This window comes from Gopherus evgoodei, chromosome 7 (assembly GCF_007399415.2).
Source record: "Gopherus evgoodei ecotype Sinaloan lineage chromosome 7, rGopEvg1_v1.p, whole genome shotgun sequence".
In the NCBI taxonomy this organism is placed as follows: domain Eukaryota; kingdom Metazoa; phylum Chordata; order Testudines; family Testudinidae; genus Gopherus; species Gopherus evgoodei.
The window spans coordinates 6,447,534-6,471,732 of record NC_044328.1 but is presented as its reverse complement, the minus strand read 5'-3'; the positions used below and the strand labels follow the sequence as shown (position 1 = coordinate 6,471,732).

The 24,199-nt window shown below is 47.9% G+C and overlaps 1 protein-coding gene across 5 annotated transcripts in view; it reads left to right on the top strand.

Annotated features, from left to right (window-relative positions):
* The first annotated feature begins 888 nt into the window (after positions 1-888).
* Positions 889-24,199, top strand: part of ITPRIP (inositol 1,4,5-trisphosphate receptor interacting protein) — a 61,404-nt gene continuing 38,093 nt past the window's right edge. Inside the window, exons 1-2 of one of the 5 annotated variants that reach the window (XM_030569927.1) lie at positions 1,307-1,516; positions 9,544-9,642. Coding sequence is in view for 1 of the 5 variants with exons in the window: in XM_030569924.1 (XP_030425784.1) it covers positions 18,718-18,749 (32 nt within the window). In the remaining 4 variants the exon portion in view is untranslated. The other 4 variants (XM_030569925.1, XR_004001312.1, XM_030569926.1 and 1 more) reach the window with 4 other exon arrangements.

The window sequence follows — 24,199 nt, the reverse complement described above, 5'->3', positions numbered from 1 at the left end:
ACACTGCACTGACCCCAAAGGGATTTCAGCCCTGCTTTAAATGTCCCGCTGGCCCATCAGAATCAGAAACAGGGAACCCTGCTTGGCCACTGAGTTCAGATGTTATGCAGCTCCAGAAAATTACATTTTTTCTTGTGTTTCATATGGGAGGTGATAGCTGTTTTAGCTTGTAATTGTTAATTGTCAATTAGATCTTTAATAGGGAAGCAGGCATTTTAATTGTAGAAGGAGCACAGGGTTGGGAGCCAACAATATTTTGATTCTAATCCTGGCTCTGCCATTGATTTCCTCTATGTTAACTGTGAACAAGTTCGCTTAAAGTCCTGTACAGTGAGGATTATACTAGTTCTCTCCCTGATAGGAGCTTGTGGAGAATTAATGAGCGGATGTTGTGCAGCCTTTCCCTGTGGGGAAAAAAAAAGTTAAGCGTTAATTAGATTGTTTTATCTTCAGGTTTGAACTTTCTTTTTAGTTCTCAGCTGTTCAAGCTGCAGTAGGTGGCCCACTGCCCCCAGCTACAACAGTACACATGTGAAAAGTAAAACGAATGCGCCTCCTTGCCTTTGTGGTAGCAAAAGCCCCTCGTTGCAAAGCCATGTGCGGGACCCAATTGGGGGAAGCATGGGGAAAGGTTACCTATAACAGCGCACGTTCCCCGCGTGTCCAGAGAAGGGCCAGGGGTTGCGGCGGGCCACTCCTGGATGCCTGAAGGGGCTAGAATTGGGAAGCCCCTTGCATGGAAATCTCATCTCATTACAACCAGGTGCAAGCAACAAACCCGGGAAAGTTGCTGCCGACCCTTGTAATCATGCACTGCGCAACAGGCAGGGTTTAAGGTGGACTTGCCTAATCCCTCCTCCCGGGAAACTCCGGATTGACGCTGTTTCAGCAAAGCGGCTCGGGTTTACACGGCCCGCAAAAGCATGGACCCGCCTGGAAGGGTCTTGCTGTGCAGGACACCTAGAGCTGCCTTATGAGGCTTCTTCCCTACCCCCCTTTTTCTGACCGTCCTCCTTAAGAAGGTCCCAGGAGGCAGAAAGTGGAGCCCAGAGTTTTGCTCTTATAGGGAGGAAAGTTTCGCGGAGTAACGCTGACATCCAGGAAATGAGTAAACCAGAAAGAGACCGAACCGGGCGCTGCTAGCGGTGAAAAAGGCGAGCATGGGGCTAAGAAGGAAGGAAGAAATCCCGGGAAGCCCTTGCCCATCGCATCGGCCGGTGGCTCCGTGAGCCAGTGTGTGAACGTTTACAAAGGGGGCCGCCGCCTGCAACAGCAAAGAAGTGGCTGGCGACAAGGCGCAGTAAGTCAAGAGTCTGCCCCCGTCTCTCCGCTTCGCTAACCTCAGTGGGGGCGACGGGCCCAGAAACCTGCTCTCCTGGCTGGCCGGGGGCTGCAGCTCCCCGAAGGGGGGTCGCTTGCTGCTGCCGCGGCCGCTGGGCTGCCTTTCTGCTTCACAGTGGATGCAAGCTGCGGGGGAGGAGGGGACCCTCTGAGCCTCCATCTTTGGGGATGTGAAGTGAGTTTATTTCCTTTTAATGTTTATTCCGCCCTCGAGCTCGCCTGGTACGGGCCAGCAAACACCCCCCCTTCCCAGCATCCGAGCTTCAGGGGTGCAGTCAGGCTCTGGTGGCAGGGCCACCCAGAGGATTCAGGGGGCCTGGAGCAAAGCAATTTTGGGGGCCCCTTCCATAAAAAAATAGTTGCAATACTAGAGAATACTATATTCTTGTGGGGGCCCCTGCGGGGCCTGGGGCAAAGTGCTCCCCTCCCCCCCCCCTCCCCTCCCCCGGCAGGTGTGTGTGTGGTCCCTGCAGAGTAGGGGGTTTTGGAGCATGTGCTGTGGACAGAGTGAGGAAGTTGGCTGAGCTGGCTTGCTTGAAACTGTTTGTGCCCCTTGCGAGAGCAGAAGTACCACAGTTTTAAGGTCTGTGTCAAAAAGAGCCACTGAAAAGGCCGATTAGGTACTGCACAATCCCTGTCGTCAAAATCAATGTTGTTCTATTCCTAGCGCGGTCTCGAGCTGTTCTTTCACCTGGGATAACCAGTTTATCAAATGATCACTTACATTCCGACTAATCACTGGCACATCAGTATACATTGTAACCGAAGTTTTCAACACCAGCCTGTGTTTGCATAGATTTTTCTTCCGCATGTGTTGACATGCCTGCCTTGTGTCATTCTCTTTTAAAGCAAGGAGTGAATTACGTCGGAGGTGGGGACGGAGAATAAGAATAAGATGGGGGAGAAACCCTAGCTTAGTTGGGACTTTCTTCTTCTTTTAAAAAAAACCCACCAGTTTCTGGACAACATTTCTTAATCCTCAGCTACTCCATGGATGGCCTACGCACTGGAAATGGTTTACCGGTGTAGCTCAACTGATAAAGCAATAATGGCAAACTCCCTACGCAGATACAGTTTTTACTAGTTCCCTGAGCAAAATAATCTATACCAGCCAAAGCACTTTCATGCCAATATGACTTGTTCGCACTAGGGCTTTTGCAACTGCTGAAACTTCTCTTTAAAAAAAATTAACAATCCTAACAAAAGTTTCCAGTGAACACTGGCCTGGGGGTCCTTTCTCCTTTGAGCCACAGGGCCCAATTCTGCAAACACAGTGTGTAGAGAGTACTTCCACCCACTGATATCACCCAGACAGACTCACAGTGCATAAAGTGAAGCACTTGTGTAAGTCTTTGCATGATCAAGGCCCCAGGGTGGAAAACCTAATCATCTGCCCTTCTTCTTCTGCACCAAACATACAAGGAGGGATACTTAGCTTACAGATGTTGTTAGTGAATAACCAATGTGGAATGCATGTTACACAACCTTCATCTCTGGCTTAAAATGACACATGGCTGCCTTGGGTTTTAATGCTAACACAGCCAAGCTGAGTCTCACGTTGACAAGTGAGGGCTGCATTTTTATAAAAATGTTACTATTTCTCTTGTATGTGTGTTTTATCTCTCCCTAAAATAGCCTGGCCCTGATTTGCACTGGTATGAGAGGCAAATCGGGAACAGCTGTGCTGGAAATCACTAGTGGTAAAACCAGTGACAAAGGAGAGTCAGGACTCCAGTGGACTTTCCTACACTAGAATTGGGGCTGGAAGCTTCCACTGGGTGTTACTTCCCTGGTGATAGTAATTATGGAAGTTCTAGTGTAAACAGGACTCTTATTTACTGGCATTCTTAGCACTAGGCCATCTGCATTAACTCTGAGATGTGTTAGCCTGTGGTAAAAATGCTCGTGCTATTTCTACACTAGTGCAATAAAAGTAGTGCAGACAGAAACTGTCTGGAGTGTTGTCTTCAACCACTCTGTCATGACAGCTGTTTGCACTGACTTCTTGAGAGCATGAAGCTAAACACAGGACCATTGATGTATCAGAAATAGCAGCACTTTGTATGTGCAGCCCAGCCACCACAGCTTGTTTTGAATGATCTTGGGACTGTTTTTATGTCAGATGCCAGTGCATCACTGCATTATTGCTGCTGTTACTATAGAAACACTGTCCACTGGAATGGACTGTTTGATTTTAAAATAACTGGTCCAGATTTTCCTTTAGCTCCTTGACATGTTTGAGAGCAGCTTTTCCAATCCTTGAGTGAAAACAGGTCATGAAAACAAATACTCAACCTTCTTTAACACACGGGACTTAGTGTGTTTCATCTTCAAAGCATTTAACTAACCCTCACAATATGCCCAGGTGGGAGATAAACCTCAATAACTCTGAGCACCGCAGACAGAGGTGAATGATTTGTCAAAGGTCAGAGAGTGAGTCAGTGTGAGCATCGGGATCAGTGACTGGGGATTCCTGGCTCCTCATCTTGTGCTCGTGCCACCAGATCACACCTAAGTGCTTTAGTAATACTTGTAAACAGGGATGTAATTGTGAGGTAAGGTGGGAGAAGGAAGAAATCAGTGGTATTATTCCAAGATGTGTTTACAAAACCAGCTATATCCCTTTAGCAATATTCCTGTAGGTAGAGCTTCTTCATATAACTGTCTCTGGACTTTCTTTCATCCTTTGAGTGGCAATTAAGTAGTTAACAATATGACATTTTAATCTGTCGTCACTAGAAATCAGAGTTAGCAATCCCTTATCATAGAATATTAGGGTTGGAAGAGACCTCGAACAAGGGCAGTTCGCACATTCTTGAGCTGTTGTTTCAGGCTGTCTGCACACTCAGGCAGACATCACTGTGTTGTACATTTTTTATTCATATTTTGAAGGCTCTTTTCACAGCTGTAGTGTCTGGGGCATGCTGCCTCTTGTAATGATAGTTAAATTGCAACAGAGGAAAAACTAAACACGAGATTTAGGCCCAGATCCTCCAAGATACTGAGGCCAGGTCTACACTACAAACCTATATCAGTATAACTGTGTCACTCAGGAGTGTGAAAAATCCACACTCATAAGCGATGTAGTTATACAGACCTAACCCCCTGTGTAGACAGCACTGTGTGGATGAGAGAGCTTCTCCCATCGACATAGCTACCACCTCTCGGGGAGGTGGATTAACTATACCGATGGGAGAAGCTGTCCTGTTGGCATAGGAGTGACTTCACTTAAGCACTACAGCAGCACAACTGCACTAGTGTCGCTGCACCGTTATAGTGCTGTATGTAAAGATGAGCCCTTAAGCACCTAAGTCCTACTGATTAAAGTACCTAAATACCTTAAAGCAGTGGTTCTCAAACTAGGGCTGCCGCTTGTTCAGGGAAAGCCCCTGGCATGCCAGGCCGGTTTGTTTACCTGCCGCGTCTACAAGTTCGGCCGATCGCAGCTCCCACTGGCCATGGCTTGCTGCTCCAGGCCAATGAGGGCTGCAGGAAGCAGCGTGGGCCGAGGGACGCGCTGGCTGCCCTGCCTGCAGCCCCCATTGGCCTGGAGCGGTGAATCGTGGCCAGTGGGAGCTGCGATTGGCCGAACCTGCAGACACGGCAGGTAAACAAACCGGCCCAGCCTGCCAGGGGCTTTCCCTGAACAAGCGGCGGCCCTAGTTTGAGAACCACTGCTCTAGAGGATCTGAGCCTTAAGACCTGGCTTTCAAAGCTGCTGAGAATTTTCAGTTCCAAATGAAGTCAACAGCAGGGGTGGATGCTCAGCAGCTCTGACAATCAGGACCCTAATTTGGGCTTTAAAGGAAAGCTTACATTCTGCAGCACAAGACAGCAGCTGCCATAAAGCAGGACCAGTATGCTAAGCTGCTGTGAAACCAGTGCCCCTGTATCCCATCCCAAAAGGACATTGCCCATGAGAGGAATGTCCATGGGGAAGAGGTGCTGGTTCAACGGGTAGGTGACCTCCGCACCATCAGTACTAATACTTCCAGTAATATAGCTTCCCGTCCTGCAGTCCCTACTGCTCACGACTGGTTCAGCTGAGTAAGCACCGCAGGATTTGAACCCGAATAACACATAAGGAGGAATATTTTGGGGCAAGTGGCTCATTCACAAAAACACACCCCTTAAAATGGCTTATTTGGGGCAGGCAGCCTCTTGCCTTTATTATTCCAGCATTCTGCTCTCCATGTGTCCCTTTAAATCATACAGCTTTCCCTGCTTTGGGTCACAACTCTCCATAGGCACCAGCCTAGCACTAGAGATTAGGGTGACCAGACAGCAAATGTGAAAAATCAGGACGGAGGTGGGGGGTAATAGGAGCCTATATAAGAAAAAGACCCAAAAATTGGGACTGTCCCTATAAAATCGGGACATCTGGTCACCCTACTAGAGCTCAGCAGATGTGCTCTTACAGTCCCTAGACTTGAATGTAGGCTGGGTGCTCTCAGGAGAGAGCCCTCGCCCTGGCACTTCCTTCCCTATTGGTCCAACAGAGCCTGTGTATCCATTGGCCTTCAGGAGGCTGCATAAAAGCCATTTGCTTTGCTGAATCCTTTGCCTCGAGAGGGTGATTTCAGGGCAGGTTTGTGTTCGTAGCTAAGGGTCTGTTCTAGCTCATCTGGCAGTGGTTTAGCTAATTTCGTGTTGTGCCCGGAACTCTAAAATGTCTGCTTCAAAAATAAATTGTTCTCCCAGCTGTACCTCTGTGCGCTCGCTCTCTCTCTCTCTGCATGTTGCCCTATTCTTGGCTACCTGCCTCCCATCCTGTTTCCTCCACTGGAGGAATGAGTGGGCAGAAAGATTTGCTTACACAGCTGAGCTGGTACCTCCGGCACTGGGCGCAGCAGTATCCCCACTCACACCACACCCAGGGCGCTCTCACTCCCTACCTACAGCTCCCTAAAACTGGAATCCTCACCTTTCTGCACCACCCAGCAATTAAAAGCTAAACTGGAAAGCATGACTGCTTGGCAAGCGTTTCCTGGCTGTACTCTTCAAAGGGACACATAGAGAGCAGAGGCTGCAAATAAACCGTTGGGTGTGTGGGGGGGGGATTTGTGCACCTGCAGCTTGCCCCAAATTGTTTTTAAGAGGCCAGGTACTGGCACAGTCGCCCACTGCACCACTGACTCTCTAGCCCTCTCCACTAGTCAGCGCAGTGCCTCTCCAGCGCCTTGCAGAGGGGACATTGTCTTTGGAGCAGCTTGCTGTACCTAAATAGACCTTCAGGCTTCAAAGGGTCGATTTTACGAGCCTCTGGGCTGGTCCACACTACAGGGGGGGAAAATCGATCTTAAATACACAACTTCAGCTATGTGAATAACGTAGCTGAAGTCGAATATCTAAGATCGGATTACTCACACGTCCGCACCGCGTGGGGCCGATGTCCGCGGCTCTCCCTGTCGATTCCGGAACTCCGTTGGGGTTGATGGAGTTCCGGAATCGATATAAGCACGCTCGGGGATCGATATATCGTGTCTAGATGAGACGCAATATATCGATCCCCGAGCAATCGATTTTAACCCGCCGATACGGCGGGTAGCCTCTGACTGTTGCCAAGGGTCTACGGGCTCATTGCTGTGACAGTTCAGCCCTTACAGATGTGGGGCCTGATTCTCACATGCTGGGCACCTTCAGTTGTCGTTTACATCTGTGCAAATTGGGTATAAAATGCCTACAGGCCAGAAATGCTGATCTGGCAGCCGGTTGCAGCTTCTGCACAGGTGTGAAGAATCAGCCCTAAGGAGGCCTCTTTTCAGGTAATGAGGAAGTGCCCCGCTTTCAAAACTGCTGACTTAGCACATGGCCTGCCAATGGCCATTGGGGGCCAAAGAAGTAGGGGAGCTTTGGCTCTGATCCGCAAAGATAGTGAGGCCTTTATGTCTAAGTTTTGGCTCTGCTGCAATCCACGGGACTCCTACCAAACCTGGTAGGTGCCTAAATTCACTCCGCACCTAGATTGTCAAGTTCCCTATATGCCTGTGGTTCTGCTTCTGGGTGTGTACATTGCTGCTTTCCTCTAGGTGCCCAGACACTTGTCTCCCACCCAGGCTCCATAGCGGTTAACGAACCAAAGATGGTGTTTGGCTGCCTAAATTGTGCTGAGCCACACCAAGTAGGTGTGCTCAGGGGGGAGTAAGCCCTATTTAATGCAAAATCATTCTCTCTCTCTCTGGCCCAATATGGATAAGTACTCAACTAGTCATTGAGCTACAGAGAGATGCTATAGACCAGTGTTCTGGACATCCACTGGGAGTTGGGAGACCCTCAGTCCAGTCCCCTTTCATTATTTATCCACACTGGAACAGCTTCCACAGCAGAGGGTAAGGGAGCCCCACATCAGAATAGCCCACTCATGGGAGCACTCTCCTGAGAGGTGTAGAAGAATCTCTGTTTAAATCTGGTAGACAGGGGGAGTTGAACCTGGGTCTCCTACCTCCCAGCTAAGTGCTCCAACTACTGGGATAGGAGTTATAAGCCAGCCCTCCCCACCCCGCTGACTATTTTGTATGGGGTGAGGCAGTCCACTAACTCGTCCCTGCAAGAAACACCTGAGGCATCTAAGCCATGGAACTCCAGGCAGCTGGTTCCTGTGCACCGATCCACAAGCAGAGAGAGGCACCTCCCTGAAGCTGGGAGTTAGGGCTCCTGTCTGAAGAGAGGGTCTGAGCTTAGGACACACCCCCTTCTCTGTATCTCCCAGTGGCTAGTACAGGCAGCTCCCTGCTTAGCATGCTGGCTTTTGTGGATCTCGGTCGAAGGTGCCACTCTGTCTCCCCATTCACTGCATAGGGAGCCGAGGCGCCCAGCTTAGGCTTTGTGGATCACTGTGTTGTTCCTGTGCTTCCTGCCCCCCCCCTTGATACCTAAAAGTTGACACCATGATGCTCAGCACTGCCCCATCTACTCCCTGCATGGCCCTCATCTCTAGCGATCATTATTGAATGGGAAAGAGAGGCTCTTCGCTCTCGCACTCCTGTGCTTTCTCATTGGGATCTGGTGCCTGGAAGGCTCTTCTAAATTCATATCTCTCCTCCTTACTATCTCCCCCTGCAGTTGCTGCCAGATTAAAGTGAGGGTGACCCTTTAACTATGGAAAAGAAGGGGACACGGTGAGGGGCCTGATCCAAGGCCCATAGGAGGACTCCCGTTGATGTACTTAAGCTTTGGATCTCAAGACTTCCTAGCCTGAGCACAGTGCTTATTATCTGGTTTGAGAAATAGCTATGCCACTGCCTTCCCCTCCCCCAGTGCCCGGCACAGAATGGAACTGCTGAGCACTGTTTGAATGACCCATATTTAACTAATGGACATGGCCAATCACCTGTCTACATAATTTCTCTGAAGTGTAACTTCCTAAGTCTCTGATGTCAAAAAAGTCCAGCCAGAGCATCACTCTCTGCCTCCCTGTAAAAGATCATGGTGGATCCTTTCCTGCATTGTTGCTCAATATCCATTCATGCTTTCTGCTCCCTTTACCTCTGTTCTCTACCTTCTCCTGCTACTTGCTGAAATCAACCAATCCCCCCTACTAAGCTTTTCTAGCTCGTGTAAGCTCTTTAGGGCAGGTAGGTGCCTTTGGTGAAACAACTAACATGCACTGGCAATGACATAAAATCATCCACCCCTCTTAGCCCTCTGTCTCTCTGGGTGCTAATTTGGCCCTATTCATAAGCTTTAAAAGTGGGGGATGATCAGTGAGAGAGGAGTCTGCCGAGGGATTTCCCTCACCTGCATGTGCATTTGTGACTGCAACAAACCTGTGATCGGAGTTGGGTGGCCCGTCAAAGGAGCTGGGATTTTCCCACTGCTGTGGACTTCCCTTCAAAGCTGATTATAACTGGTCACTATAGGTCCAGCGCCACAACGGTATTTCCTAACTTCCACTGAATACCTCTGTGGCTCTGGACCTGTGGATCGTATGCTGCACGACTCTTTGTAACAATCTGTGCCCTGACTAATTTCCAGCTATGGTAACTGCATTGTGCCTAACTAACTTCCCCCTCTTAACTTGCGATTCTTCTTTGGTTCTCTTTATATTCTGCAGAATTCCATGCCATAGCTAGCTGCATTTCTGGGGGCAGCGAGGTTGGGGGGAGGAGGGGGAAATGTCTCCTCTACAGCATAGAGGTAATAATATGAAGTTTAGTGAATGTATGTAAACACTGTGAGATCTTTAGCTGGTACGTGTTTCAGGCAAAGTCCTCGTTTCCAGAAGGGATCTGGAAATAAAAAACGCTGCTTCCACAGGGAGCTGCTAGAAGGGCTTTCACTTTGGAGCTGTCACATTGGACAGTAAGTAAATCTCCTTTAAAATACTAATGAGCAATGCTGAAGGAAAACATTATGAGTTGCTTTTTTGGTAATGATGTTTTGTTATTTTTAAATGGAAATCTGGACGCTTGGGTTGTATGCTAATAGCACTAGGAGATGAACTGAATCAGCAGAGCCCACCTGGAAAAGCAATAACAAGATGATTTTATATAGGACCTTGATTTGGAAACAGTCTTGGCTTGTGTGTGCAGAAAAGGGGAGGTTAATGTTTGGCACTCAGTCTGGAATTACTCTTGGCTGGCTGCTGATACCATGTTGTCTCATGTCGTTTTTTGGATCCAGTCTTGTGAGAGGGGGTCCCCCCTCCCGATCTTTGGTTGGAACGGCTGTTCTAATGCCAGCAAAGCAGTTTTCCAAAAGCATTCCTGGGCGCACTCTTCCCGTCTGCCAAGTTCAAAGCCCTGAAAATTAGAGCATTTTTGCCTTCTTGCCTGTAGCCACTTCCTGCACATAAATGGGCTCTCCCATTTTTCATTATTACCCCTTTTTGGAGGTCACTTTTCTGGTTGAGCCAGCACATTAGTCATATCAATGAGATTTTTACCTGGGGCAAAGATGCTCTTTCAATATATGCAGTGAGAGAACATTTTATGCACCGTATTGCCACATGGACAGCTTGTTAAAAATCCACTCCCCTTTTGTGAGTGGAACGCTTGCCTTAGGGAGAACAAGAGCCAAAGACACCTGTTTCTGCAGAATTTTAGCTCTTTTTAAAATGCACTTTCTAGCCCATGTGGTTGTGATGATCACGCTGCAAAGGCAAATGGAAGTGTAGCCTTCCTGAGCCTGTAAGAATAGGGTCAGGGTTCCTTCACCCAAGCAGAAACAGGGAGTGGTCGAGCCCTACATTTTCAGGTAAGCAAGCTCTGTAGTTAACTACCTCCTGCCCTGAATTGCACTAAGGAATGGTGGTGCTTCTAGTCTATAAAATATCTGATACATTGCTTCAGACAAAACAATGAAAATTAAATCCCATAGGGCCTAGGGTGGACCAGACATCCCGATAAAATCAGGACCGTCCCGATATTTAGGTGTTTGTCCTGCGTCCCGACCGATTTTTGGTCGGGATGGAGTTTGTCCCAATATTTTGCCTTTTATGTTTTTATTTTTGCTCCGCGAGCGGACACCTCCTTCCCCCCCCCCCCATGTGTCCTGATATTTTCACCCTACATAGGGCCAGACCAACCCTGACTCCCACTGAGCACTTAACTCACTTGTGTAGTCCCACTGAATTCATCAGGACCACGGCTTAGGTGGGTGACTGCTTAGCAGTGGGGAATGAGGTTTCACAGACTGGCCCATAGAGAGTAAAGAAGTTATCATTGTAAAGAGTAAATTATGGTCCATTATGAGAAGGAAATAGAACATAGATGCTGTGTGAATATGTTGGAATGTAGACAAAATTGGATGATATTCTCTCTTGAGAAACAGTGGTCATGTAAAAAATGTGGTTTATAGACCTGAGGGACAGAATTAAGGGTACTTGGGTGATCTTAAATTGGCATTATTGCCTGCCTTGAGTGCTAACTTGTGCAACTTAATGTTTTTAATATAGCTTTTTCTGTGGAGGGATGTGTGTATACATACATACACATTAAGAGTAAAAAATTTTCAAAAGTAGACTTTGGCCATTTTGAAATTTTATCCATCTAACACAAAGCATCACTGAAATGCAACCACTTCTGGAGTTACGGACTATGGTGGGAAGGGAAGAATTTGACCTCAGTCCTTGCATGAATAGCTGTGAGCTCTATATATCTAGGGCACATGGGATCAATCAGCTGGTGTAAGAAAGCAACGATCTGTGTATAAACATCAGCTGAAAATTTGTCCCTCTCTCTTTTAGGGCCTTCTGTAAAAGACCCTTGCATAATAAACCTGCCTGGTACTAAAGTGAGGTCAGAAGGTTTTACCAGGATTTTAACCTGAGAGGCCTGATGGTAAAATACTAAAGCCAGGCTTTTGTTTGATGTTGGAGTTAAAGGAGTTCTCTAAAAACATTCCTTTCTGAGGTTGGCTGAGCTGCATTTAGCTTCTTAATCATAGATTATTAGGGTTGGAAGGGACCTCAGGAGGTCCTCTAGTCCAACCCCCTGCTCAAAGCAGGGCCAATCCCCAGACAGATATTTACCCCAGTTCCCTAAATGGCCCCCTCGTGGAATGATCTTACAACCCTGGGTTTAGCAGGCCAAACCGCTGAGCTATCCCTCCCCCTCCTTTCTTACTGATAAGCTGCTGCTTCAGATACTCAGAAGTTGGTGGTTGTGGCATCTAACTCAGAAGCAGCTACTGGAGAAAATGTAAAATACCAGAGACTTGATTGGAATCATACAGACCTTTTGGAATGTGGATTTCTGGCTCTGTCCTGCATGTACTCCTAGTCCTGGAAACTGTTGGATTCGTGTCTCCCACCTGGAATGGTAGCTTTTACTCCATTAAAACTCCATTAAACCGAGCTCAGAGGCCGCCCTGGCAATGTGGATTTTGGGCCCACTAGTGAGGACCCTGAAGTAATGACGCATCGTTCCCATGGTGCTGTAAATTAGCCTTTAAACTACAGTGGGGGTGTGTCCTTGGGTTTCTGAACAAAGCCCCCCTTTCATGCATTCCTATTTATAAAGGAAGTGAGTGTTCATATTCACCACAGACATGTCCCTAACAAGAAACACGTGGCCTAATAACCCAAATGCTAGCACACCCTTGTATTCAGTGCTTTCACCGTGGCAATTCATGTCACATCTCTTCTGCAAACGATTCCTTGCAGAGCTTCCTTTCCCAATGTTTTTTTTGAAACACTCGGGGAAGGGGGAAGTGAAAGGATTGGTGGTGGTGGGAATGCAAAGGAGGAAACTGTCCAAGTTGTCCAAATAACTCCTGGCACCTTTTGCAATAGGTGTGCCCCTGTGCCACTCCACCATGTGAGATTGACTAGGAGTTGATATGGCTCAGGGTGCAGAAGCAAGAAGCTGAATGAAATTGTGTGAGGGGAAGGGTTATCCTATTTACTTGCAAGCTTGCTTATTTTGTCTTCTCGCTCTTACTGATTAAACTATTCTTTAGCTAACATATTTGTCTGTTTTCTGGGTTTATGATCACTGATCCAGGAAGAGTATTTGGAAAATATTACTGCTCCTGAAAGCATTGGCACTGTTCCTCCAATAGGTTAGCAGGGTGCTAGGCAATACGATATCAGGGCCTGATTCTACACATACACTTCTACTGGGAAACAACTCCACTGAAATCAATGGAGTTACACTGCTGTATAATCAGTGAGAGAGGAAATTAGCCCATCAGATCTTAAAATCTCATCTCTCCTATTTACTAGCTTGCTTTCCCCTTCATGTCAGCTGCGGCAGGACTCTAATGATCAAATTCTGATTAGTTATTTTAGCAGGTGTATAATGCTCAGTGTTGGGATTTTTTTATACACCTCTACCTCGATATAACACTGTCCTTGGGAGCCAAAAAATCTTACCATGTTATAACGTGGTTTCACCTATATCGAACTTGCTTTGATCCGCCGGAGTGCGCAGCCCCGCCGCCTGGAGCACTGCTTTACTGCGTTATATCTAAATTTGTGTTATATCGGGGTAGAGGTGTACCATTTTGTAAACTGGGATTCCAGTTCTCCTTTCAATATAGAGCATTGGTTTCTTGTTGTAATGATTCTTGCTACAATGGTCAATGTAAGTTGGAATTCAAATGACTGAGGAGAAACAACTGCAAATGGTTATTGAGATAATGCAACCTTTAAAAAGTTCCATATCTTGCAAAGCACCCATGCCAGCCTTCATTTTGAGCACTGTTTATTAGCAAGGTATTGGACCTTTAAAATTATTGCAGGCCCCTGATCTAAGTGTGCTATCTTGTCCTGTTTCAGGACTCAGTATGATGCAGAAGGTCTTGGGCCAGTGTAATTCTCAGTCCCTGCCTCTGGGCTGTGATCCAAACAGCAGTGATGACAATGGGCATCTTTCCAATGGCTTCACTAGGCTTTGGACCAGGCCCGTAATGCAGAGATTCACACAACCACGTTAAAAATCCATAGCCAATCCAAGATCGTCCTACTTCTAGCTAGTATGAAAATAGGAGGTGATAACAGGGATGGAAGAAATAAGAGCGCTAAATCTACCATATTGCCAGTACCCATAGGCATGGGTGGGAAAGTTCTGGATGCTGGGGAGCCGGTGTAACAGTTAACTCTTGTTTAACTTTATGGCAGGTTTGACTTCTTTCCTTGTTAAGAATTGCAGGTGCAGGGAGAGATTCTATGTAGAAGTTTTGGGCAATTGGGCCCTTCCTGTGTATTCCTAATGCAGGCTGTGCTTCCCTTTCCGTGCCATGAGACTACTCTTCATGCCGGTTATCAGCTGTTGCTGCTTGCAGGGTGGAGTGGGGCAGAAGAGGGAGATCAGGGGGAAAATTTCCTTAATGGGTCCCAATGTGGACATCAAGCTGGAGATGGGGAGCATGTGTGCAATGGCATTGCCCTTTCCATGTAGCTACTATTATGGGGCCAGCCAATAAAACAGCAGGGGATTGCTGTAACTTGCTACCATCTGTGTTGATGAAAGATTGCATGAGGTGAGGATGACTGACTGGCTCTTGTGATCACTTCTGCCCAATTCAGTGAACTAAAGGGGGAGCTGTCCAGGCCGGTGGGTCAACAGTTTTTGGTCTAATTGTAAAAGTTTGAATTGTTCTAGATCAACAGCACGAATTTGTGACTTAAAAAGCCAAGCCAAGCTGTTCTCTGGCAGTGACTCTACAACAGCAGAATATGTTGTTGGGATGGGTGGGAGCAGCACATGACTTCCTGCCCCACCGTCTGTGTTTGTAGCGTAGAGGTTGTAGATCGGCAGCACAGTGAAATGCTATAAAAATCATCCTGAGCGCTTTCTGGGGAGCTAAGGCTTCTTGCAACATGTCTCTGCTAGCCTCCTCCATTCTGGTGAACAGGCCACAGTTGAAAAACCAACTCAACAGTGGTTAAACAGCTGGTGTGCTAAGACCGCTGTCTATTACACTGACTAATATTGTGTCCTTGTACTCTCCCATCTGTCTTTATCCACCTATGGCAGAGGTGGGCAAACTTTTTGGGCCAAGGGCCACATCTGGGTGGAAAATTGGCAGGGCCTGGGCAGGGGGTTGGGGTGTGGGAGGGAGTGTGGGGTGTGGGAGGGGATGTGGTATGCAGGAACGGGCTCAGGGCAAGGGATTGGGGCAGAGGAGGAGTGTGGGGTGTATGAGGGGGGATCAGGGAAGGGTGTTGGGGTGCAGAGTGCAGGAGGGGGCTCAGGGCAGGGGTGTGGATGGTAGGAGGGAGCTCAGAGTTGGGGTGCAGGGTGTGATGGGGCTCAGGGCAGGGGGTTGGGGTACAGGAGGGGTGCAGGGTGTGATGGGGCTCAGGGCAGGGGGTTGGGGTACAGGAGGGGTGCAGACTGCAGGAGGGCGCTCAGGGCAGGGAGTTGAGGGGTGTGGTGCAGGAGGGGTTCGGGCTCTAGGGTGGCAGCGGCTCGCATCGGGGCCAGGGCAGGTTCCCTACATGCCGGCCCGGCCCCGGCCCCACGTTGCACCACTCCGGGAAGCAGCCATACCAGTTCCCTGCATGGCCCCTGGGGGAGAGGGGGGCACCGGGCTCCACATGCTGCCCTTGCCACGCCTCCAGGAACCTCCCTCGAAGCTCCCATTGGCCGCGGTTCCCCGTTCCCGGCCAATGGGAGCTGCTGGGGGCAGTGCCTGGAGAGAAGGGCAAGGCACGGAGCCCTCTGCCCCCTCCTGCCCCTGTGCCGCAGGGATGTGGTGCCGACTGCTTCTGAGAGCAGCACGGGGACCACAGGGGGCGCGGGCCGGAGCCAAAGCCCTGATGGGCCGGACCCGGCTCGTGGGCCGTAGTTTGCCCACCCCTGACCTATGGTCTCTGGTCTTATACTTGGATTGTAAACTCTTTGGGGGAAGGGTTGTCTTTTCCTTCTGTCTGTACAGTGCCTAGCATAATAAGGTCTTGGTCCTTGACTAGGGCTCCTGGGAGCTACCTCAGTACAAATAATTAATATTTCCACTGGTGCAAATGGTGCCTAGATGCCATGGTGAGCAGTGACTTGGAAATACCACACTAGATTGAGCACATGATGGTGAGATTGTATGTTAGATCGAAAATCTAATAGGTTCTCTGGGGTTTGGCCACGTGCTCCTGAGTGAGTGGGTGTTCTCTGCTTGAGTCAGAAGAAATGAACTGTCTGTTCTATGGGTTTTATTCTTGTAATGGAAGCTATTAAAATGTATGTATCTATAGATGAAATACTGGGACTGTTCTCTTTTGAAAGAGTGACTTCCTGGAGCTGCCTGGGATCTATTAGAGCAAATAGCAGAGCCGGATTAGCGTCTGAGTCAGTCTGTTTAGGGGAAGGAGGGGCTGCCTTGTCCTGCATCCAGGATGAACATCAACATTTCCATGAAAATATTTGATTGTGCTACTGGGGGAGAAAAACATCACTTCGGAACTGTCTGCAGGAGGCTGCTGGGCAGGATGCCCAACTCTGGCTGTGCGACTGACCCCTTTGGCACTCAGTGTCTGCCCCAGACAGGATGTTCATGGACCTCCTGAAGGCAACAGTGCTGTCAATCAGATGACAAAACAATAGTTACCAGGCAAGTATCCTTGGCAGACAAAGTTATCCCATGGCTGAGCATCTAATCGGAGGTGGGGTTTCCAAGGCAATGTTCTGGCCTCCTATGTGGGGGAGAGGGGTGTTGAGAAGGAGTCGTCTTTTCTCTCCTTTCTCCCCCTTAAATATTGTGCTGGAGAGGGGACTAGAGTGTTGGAGTAAGAGGAGTGGGCCTGGAGACAAGAAAGATGCTCCAGGGATTAGGGCATTAGTCTAGCACTCAAGAGACTCCGGTTCAATTCCCTGCTCTGCCATAGTCTTCCTGTGTGACCTCGGACAGGTCATTTAACCTCTCTGTGCATCAATTCCCCATCTGTGCAATGGGGATAACTCTCAGGGGTACTGTAAAGCAATCAGTGTATTTATTCTTAGTCTTTAGATACAACAGTAACAGGGACCTTATAAGGATCAAAGATCAGGATAGATAGGGCAGGGATGACTTTTATAAAATATCTTCTCTTTAATTTAAAAAAAAAAAATCTTGAGCCTACAGTGATCCAGCTACCAGTGTTTCTTTTCTTGCTTGATTGTGGTGAGTTTGGTTTTGAGACGTTAAAAATCAGAACTACTGAACCAGGGCAGTAGCTGGCTACTGAGCAGCAGAGATGCACAAGTGAATATCTGAGGGTACGCGTAAACCTTCAGCTTCATGTTTCATGAGGCAGTGCATCATGGAAGGAGGCACTGAGCAAGGGACTACATAAAAAGCACTCTTGGGGGTTGGGTGTCTCTTTCTGGTGGTGCTACTGATCTGCTGTGTCCCCTCTGGCAAGTCCCTTAATCTCTCTGGTCATTTGCTTCCCCAGCTGTGAAATGGGGGTGAAGGATTCTGAAAAGAGTGGATGAGTTTTAATAATTGTGAAGCAGGGTGGAAGTTCTGATGGTTGTAGTGATGTTAATTTTAGTAGGTGTAATAGAAATTTAATATTGGTTCTGTGTTAAATGGACTCCGTTGACTGGTCTCTTAAAACTGACCTACCATGAAAGTTGTCCCATGCAGCAGGGCTTAACTTGAGGCTTTCCAGAGTATCTTGTTTTAAGTATAGCCATACAAGGGGCACTGGATGTCTCTGCCTGGCACTGGTAGTGGGATATAGAGCTTTTCTCTGGGTCCCAGTATAGCTCAGTGGTGACTCTTCGGTGATCTGTGCGAAAAGAGCTGGCAGGTGATAGCTGGCCAGTTCCCAGTGCACAGAAGTCCACATCACAGACTGATGGCACTAATTGGTCCTTCTTCATGCGCAGCCTTGTTAGAGAAGCCAAAGACTGAGTGGGCCATGGAGATGGATCCTTTCCACTCCCTCCCCTGCCACCAGCCGTGATGTACTTGTTCTGTTGATAAAAAGAAGGATAGGGAGGATTGCGCTGGGAACTGAAATCCGGCAACTTTCTCCAGTGCTAAATGAACATAATGTGAGCAAAAGCAAACTGGAGCAAACGCATTCGCTGTAGTATCCCCTCTTCTGTCGAGCACAAGTAGCTGACAGGACTGGTGTACAGCATGCTTCCCAGGAGAATTCATTGGTTCCCAGGAGCCACAAGAACATCACAGACTATCACCCGTTTAACCAAGAGTCCCTTTCCCAGGTGATCCACCTTGTTTATTCTCTGCTTTGGCGGTATTCGGGATGGCAGTGCCTATGTTGCTGTGTAAGTACCAGCTGGTAGCAGACTGGGAAGTCCTCCCAGATCTCCATTACTCAGTACAATTCTGGCACTTCTCACTTCAGCACTGGCAGAACTATCAGTGATGGAGGTTTTATTGCCCTGAGTGATAGAAACTAGATAAACATTCCCCCCTTCCCCCACCCAGGGTCTGTGCTAGGAGCTACCCTCAAGCAAACCGGAACGCACTACACAGGTGCTGCTGCTTCGTTATAACTGACGCACTTCGCCAGCTGACAAGCATGGGTAGGCTGGGAGTGCATTTATAAGTATTAGAGTTCTCAGTTTGTTTCAGCACTTGGCTTTTGGCGGTTGCATCTAATCTTCCCAGGCCAAAAGAGCAGCCGCACCCTCCCTCTGAGCTCAGTACTGCGCCAGCATGACCTGCCATGGCACTGCCCCGCCTCATGAAATGGAGAGTCTCTTTTGATGAAGCTTGAGGTGTGTCTCACCCCGCTTTTGATGTGCAGCAGCTTCTGTGAGACGCCAACTTGGGTCCTGGTTCTGCAAGCTGACTCCAGTCTGATAATGATACTTGGAGCTAGGAAGAATTTACCGGGCATCTACTAGGTGGGGGACTTAAACCTACCAGCTCAGAGGTACAGACAAAAGAGGGGAGGTTCCAACAGGAAAGCCCAGTGGTGACCCTCAGAAGAAGTCCCAACTACCCTGCCACCAGTAGCTGGGAAGAGGACATGCTGGCATGTTTATCAGGGTACTGACCCTGGGTATTGTGTAAGTGGGGTCTTTATCTTCTGTATCAGCCTCTAGCCAATAAGGGTCTAAGTTTGAAGTGCTAGCTGTTGGAAAGGAAAAAGAACTCTGTCTCTTCTCTCCCCTCCTGAACTGCTACGGCAGTTGGGGGACAAAGAGGTCTCTGGTATTGAGGTAGAGTCTCATTTTGTGGAGGTTTGGGGGTCATCCTCTCCAATGACTAGCTCCAGTGCATGCTTCCAAGTGTGCCTCAGCACCAGCATGAGACTGAGTAGAGTCTTGATAATTCACAGCTGCCCACAGGGTTCTGAATAGCAGCAGTGGCACTGGTCAACCTCGTTAACCTTGTTCTGCTGCAGTTTGACCAAACTATAAGCAGCAGCAGAGGCCCTGGAAGGAGATGATAGTAGACTCAGGAAGACAGCACTGAAGTAGTTAATACTTAGATCACCTACAGAGAGATTTTTCTCTGAAACGCATAAGAGCTAGAACTTCTCCTTTTTTAAAATAAAAGCTTAGATTGGGTGGGCTCAATCACGAGGGCAGGGGTTCTCAAACTGGGGGTTGGGACCCCTCAGGGTTTATTAGATTATTACATAGGGGGTCACGAGCTGTCAGCCTTCACACCAAACCCTACTTTTCCTCCAGCATTTATAATGGTGATAAATATGTAAAGAAGTGTTTTTAATTTAAAAAGGGGGTTGCACATAGAGGCTTGCTATGTGAAAGGGGTCACCAGTACAAAAGTTTGAGAATCACCGCACTAGGGCAATGGACAAAAGGTTCTCTCTTTCCCCGCCCTCTAAATGTGTCATTAATGCTTAGGTTTATTCATAGATTTTTAAGGCCACGGGATCGGTGAGATCACCTGGTCTGACCTCCTGGATAACACAGGTCACAGAACTTCGATGAATTAATTTCTGTTTGAGCTAGAGCAGATCTCTTAGAACAGAGGTTTTCAAAGTGTGGGATGTGACCAGGTTATCAGAGGTGTGTACAGACCTGACTGGGCCAGGCTGAAGGCCTGGGATGAGGGAAGCAGATGGGTCTCTCTGATGGTGGTCTCAACTGCTGGGACCAGGTTCCCTGCCCATCTTGCTCACCCACTACCACAGATGCAGCAGCCCTCAAAGCAGCACCGTGGGAGCTGAAGGCAGTACGGTGGGAATACTGACCAATACTGTACAAGAAGCAGCATGATGCTTGGCTGCCTTTGTGCAAGCACTAAATATTCCAATATTACCCACAAAAAGCTACATTAAAAGAACATTCTTAAGGTTGCAAAGTCAACCATTCAAAAGTTAGGAAATACCAGAGCTGAGGTTGTCTGTATAATCTTCATTTGACACCTCCCATTCCCCTTGTGCATATGCATTGTGATACAGTCTTTTATTAGATGATGTCCCGCTGTATTTTTTTTCCCCACAGGATCCCTGTCTCGTTCAGTTCTCTGGATTGAGAATGAACTGGGATTGCACAATGAAGGAGGCTGTTGTCTGTAAGACCTCTGCCTCCTTTGTTGCACTAGTAGCTTGTCATGCTCTGTGGACCAGCACTAGAGGGGGTTGAGACACTGAGCCTACGTCCACACTACAGCTTTAAATCGATATTAGTAAAATCGATTTTATAAAACAGGTTTTATAAAATCGATTTTACGCGTCCACACTAGGGCACATTACTTCGGTGGTGTGCGTCCATGGTCCCAGGGTACCATCGATTTCCGGAGCGGTGCACTCTGGGTAGCTCAGTAAAAGAATAGGACCAATAACTTCGATATCCGTCCACACTAACCCTAAATCGATTTAGTAATATCGATTTTAGGGTTACTCCTTTCGTTTAGCAGGAGTACAGAAATCTATTTTAAGACCCCTTAAAATCGATTTTAAGTGCCTTGTAGTGTGGACGGTTACAGCGTTAAATTGATTTAACGCTGTTTAAATCGATTTAACGCTGTAGTGTGGACCTGGCCCTAGTTTGCCAGTGGGCTTCACAGATATCTGCAGTGAGTAGAGGAGTAGGGAGACGCAGGATTCCTGTTGTCCATTCTGCCTCTTCCACCCCCAAACTTGACCTCTTCTGCTCGGCCCTTCCAGCTTGCCCCGTCACTTCCCTGGCCACTTGCCCAGCCCCGTTTTCCTTGCCTGCCCAATGCCAGTCTCTACTCCTCATGCTTCTCATCCAGTCTCCCACAAGTTCATCCCTTGCGGCTCCTCGTCCAATCTCTTACCCCCATTGGGTCCCAGTCCTGCCTCCAACCCGGCCTCCTTGTTGCAGGCTTTTTGCCCACCCAGTGCCCATCCTGCTCAGACTCTAGCTCCTTGTCAGATCTGTCTTTCCTTTCTCCCTCCTCCACCTTTTGTTTTTAGTCCCAGTTCCCTCCCATCCCAAACTAGTCCTTCCCCCGCCGCCAGTCCAGCTCCTCTCCCCTCTGTGTTCAAATCTGATGGCTTCCCCCATACTGCCTGGGTGCTTAGGGGGGAGGGGATGTCATTGACCGCACAGGAGAGAGGTTTCCTCCTGCTCTCTTTTATTGCCTGGCTTCATCCTGGCCTGGGGAAGCCATTGCAGGGGAAGTCTGGCTTTCCCCACTGTCGCCCTGGTTTGGAGGGTGCTGTCGCTCTGTAGAGATGGCGTATGACCAGTCTGGGCACACGCAGGCATTGTGAGGGGATGGACCATGCTCAGTCACTCTGGGAGGCTGGCACATGCAGAGCTCATACTGGGAGCCGAAAGAGACTTGAGTATGCTCAGTGAGGACAAAAGCTTTGGAAATTTTAGCTGTTAAGCTCTAAAAAGCCTCTACTCTGCAAACTCCCAGGGGAGATTTTTTTTTTTTCCCCCAAAGGCTTGTACCTTGACCAAATTTGGGCAGATTTTCACATCCCTGGCTCAAAGCTGCCCACTGCTAAATGTCAAGTCCCTGCTACAAAGCATGGGAGCACTAGAGCTGGTTTTTAAAATAAATAAATAAAAAGTGTAACCAGATTTTTTTTTTTTTTTAAACATGGACAAAACAACGTATTTTTCCCCAACGTATTTCTCATTCTCAGCAATGGCTGAACTGTTTTGGCTGAAACTCTCAAAAAATAAAACAGCCTGGGATAGACACTCATTACGGGAAATTTCAGCCCAAACAGTTAACACTTGGCAAAGGGATAAGCCACTGAAAACAGGGTCTTGTAATGAGAAGTCAGGCTGGGCAAACTTAAAAGGCCAGCCTCATGTGTGTTGTTTCTCTCTCTCTCTCTCTCTATCTCATAGAAGCTGCATCGGATGAGATATGGGAATGGAATGTTCCTAGTAGCTGGTATCAGAGCTGGTCCCCTGCCCATCTCAGTCTGAAGTGACTGAAACCCGACGAAGCCCTCGCTACAGTAGAAAATTGCCCTCTTTTAATTATGCTGGTATAGGTAAAGCAGTACAATCACCCCTAGTGTGGATGCAGTGTAAGGTATAAAGCTGTTTTGTAGTGGTCTAGCTATTTCTGGTACAAGGCACCTTTTATACGGGTAGAACTCTACCCATGCTGGTAGAACTGAATCTATACTAGGCTTGTACTGGTATAGCAATATCAGTTTAAAACAAAATCCCTCTTCCAACCCACATAGTTACACTGGTACAACTCTTAAGTGTAGACCAGCCCCTACTCAGGATCTGAAGGCAGAAGCATGGCCTCTGGCACCCTGCCATGGTTTTTGGATTTTTTTTTCATCTGTAAATGTACGCATAGTTCTGCAAAAGCACAGCTCCGAGGAAAGGAACTCGGCAGCATTTCCTGCCTTTCCCTTGCAAACTGATAAAAAGCCTTTGAGACACGGGGGGTGACCCAGCTTATTTTTAAACCACACCAGGGCGTGAGTCTCACGGTGTAACTGCGCCTCCCAGACTTGCAGCTTTTTACAAAATGATGAGTTAATGGTAGATGTGAAAAAGGAGAGATTTCCAGTCTTCTCTAGGTGGGGGGATGGGAGGGGAGTGGGAGGAGTGGCTGAAAAACATTGGAAATTAATGTATTGGTTGTGAAGGGGAGGGACTCTTGGCATTGTCTTGAGCATTGTGTGAGCGTCTCTTGTGCAGTTCTGCCAATGCCTCTCTGTCCTGATTTGCTCTCCCTTCCCTTGCTATTCCTGTCCCACCCCTCTCTTGAGCAGAGGCTGCCACTTGTGGATAAATATACACCATCCAGTGTTGTTTTCACCACACCGGTGCTCTGGAAATACACAGAGGCAAAATGCTTACAGTCTAAGTTAATCACTAATTATGTGGTGCCCTGGAGAAATACATGAATGGAAAGTAGAACAAGAAACCACTGAACACATTTTCCGTGCCTTTTCTGTTAAGGCAATATATGGTCTTGAGAGGGGTAAAGGCAGTGTGCCCTAACCCAGTATAGCAGCTAGCTCCACATGTCATGATGCCATTTACGGTGGTCTCAGTGGGAGCCAGGATAGAGTAGCCTGGCAGCTGACAATATTGGACCAGTGCCTTCGTAATAAAAGATGGTGTCCTCTTAGTATGTACAGTATTCTCATATGGAAGGGCAAGGGGTTACCTCTTATGGTGACACCATATTGCCTCATGACTTGTTGTGCTGTAATGAACTGGCTGGTATGTCTATGAACTTCTATTCCCTACTGCTCAGCTGTGTGTCATATGCACCAAACTGCTAACCTAATGGTGAGTCTCCTTCAGTTCAAATGTTGGCCTGTGTTTCTGGAGCAGGAGGATCGCAGTTCTAGTCTCTCTGCTATCATAAAGCACTGAATAGTAAGGGGGGCAGCACAGCCACACAACCACGAATTCCTAGGTGGCATGGGTTTGTTAGAATACGAACTGAGAAAACCATGAAGATTGTCAGCTTGTGAATCTGTACTACAGACAAGACAGCCTTTCATAGCATGTAATATGCTACCCTTATTGCCCAGAAGCTACAGCAATGGCTCACTTTAATGCCTACTTAGGATCCACCCCACCCCAATAGTATACATTAGTTAGTTATGAAGAATTCTACTTTGGTTTTGGTTGGCTTTCACTGTATTGTATTAATGTACTTTTATTCTCATAGCAGAGTCTCTTCTTTCTCCCAAACACACACCTCCTGTATCTCTCACGTGCACACATAGTATGGATCTGTTGTATCCAAATGTTCCACCACAAATTAAAAAACACTGTACTCTTCCCTGTTGTTTTAAGGCCCAGGGGTAATACTTGGAAGACGGGGAGACCTTTAGAGCTAGTGACTTCCCAGCACCATGGAGAGAAGAGAGAGATCAATCTCCAATCAAAGGAAATGCCACCCCTAAGTACCCAAAAAACATCCCTAGTTCATGCTGGCCAGGACTCTGGGAGTTTTATTCAGTGTTGGGTAGATGCCCAGGCAGTAGGATTGTGCCCAGCAAAGCTGGGAGTTAATTTATTCAGTATCAAGTCTCAGTGCATTAATTCATCAAGCTCCCAGTAACCCCTGGGGT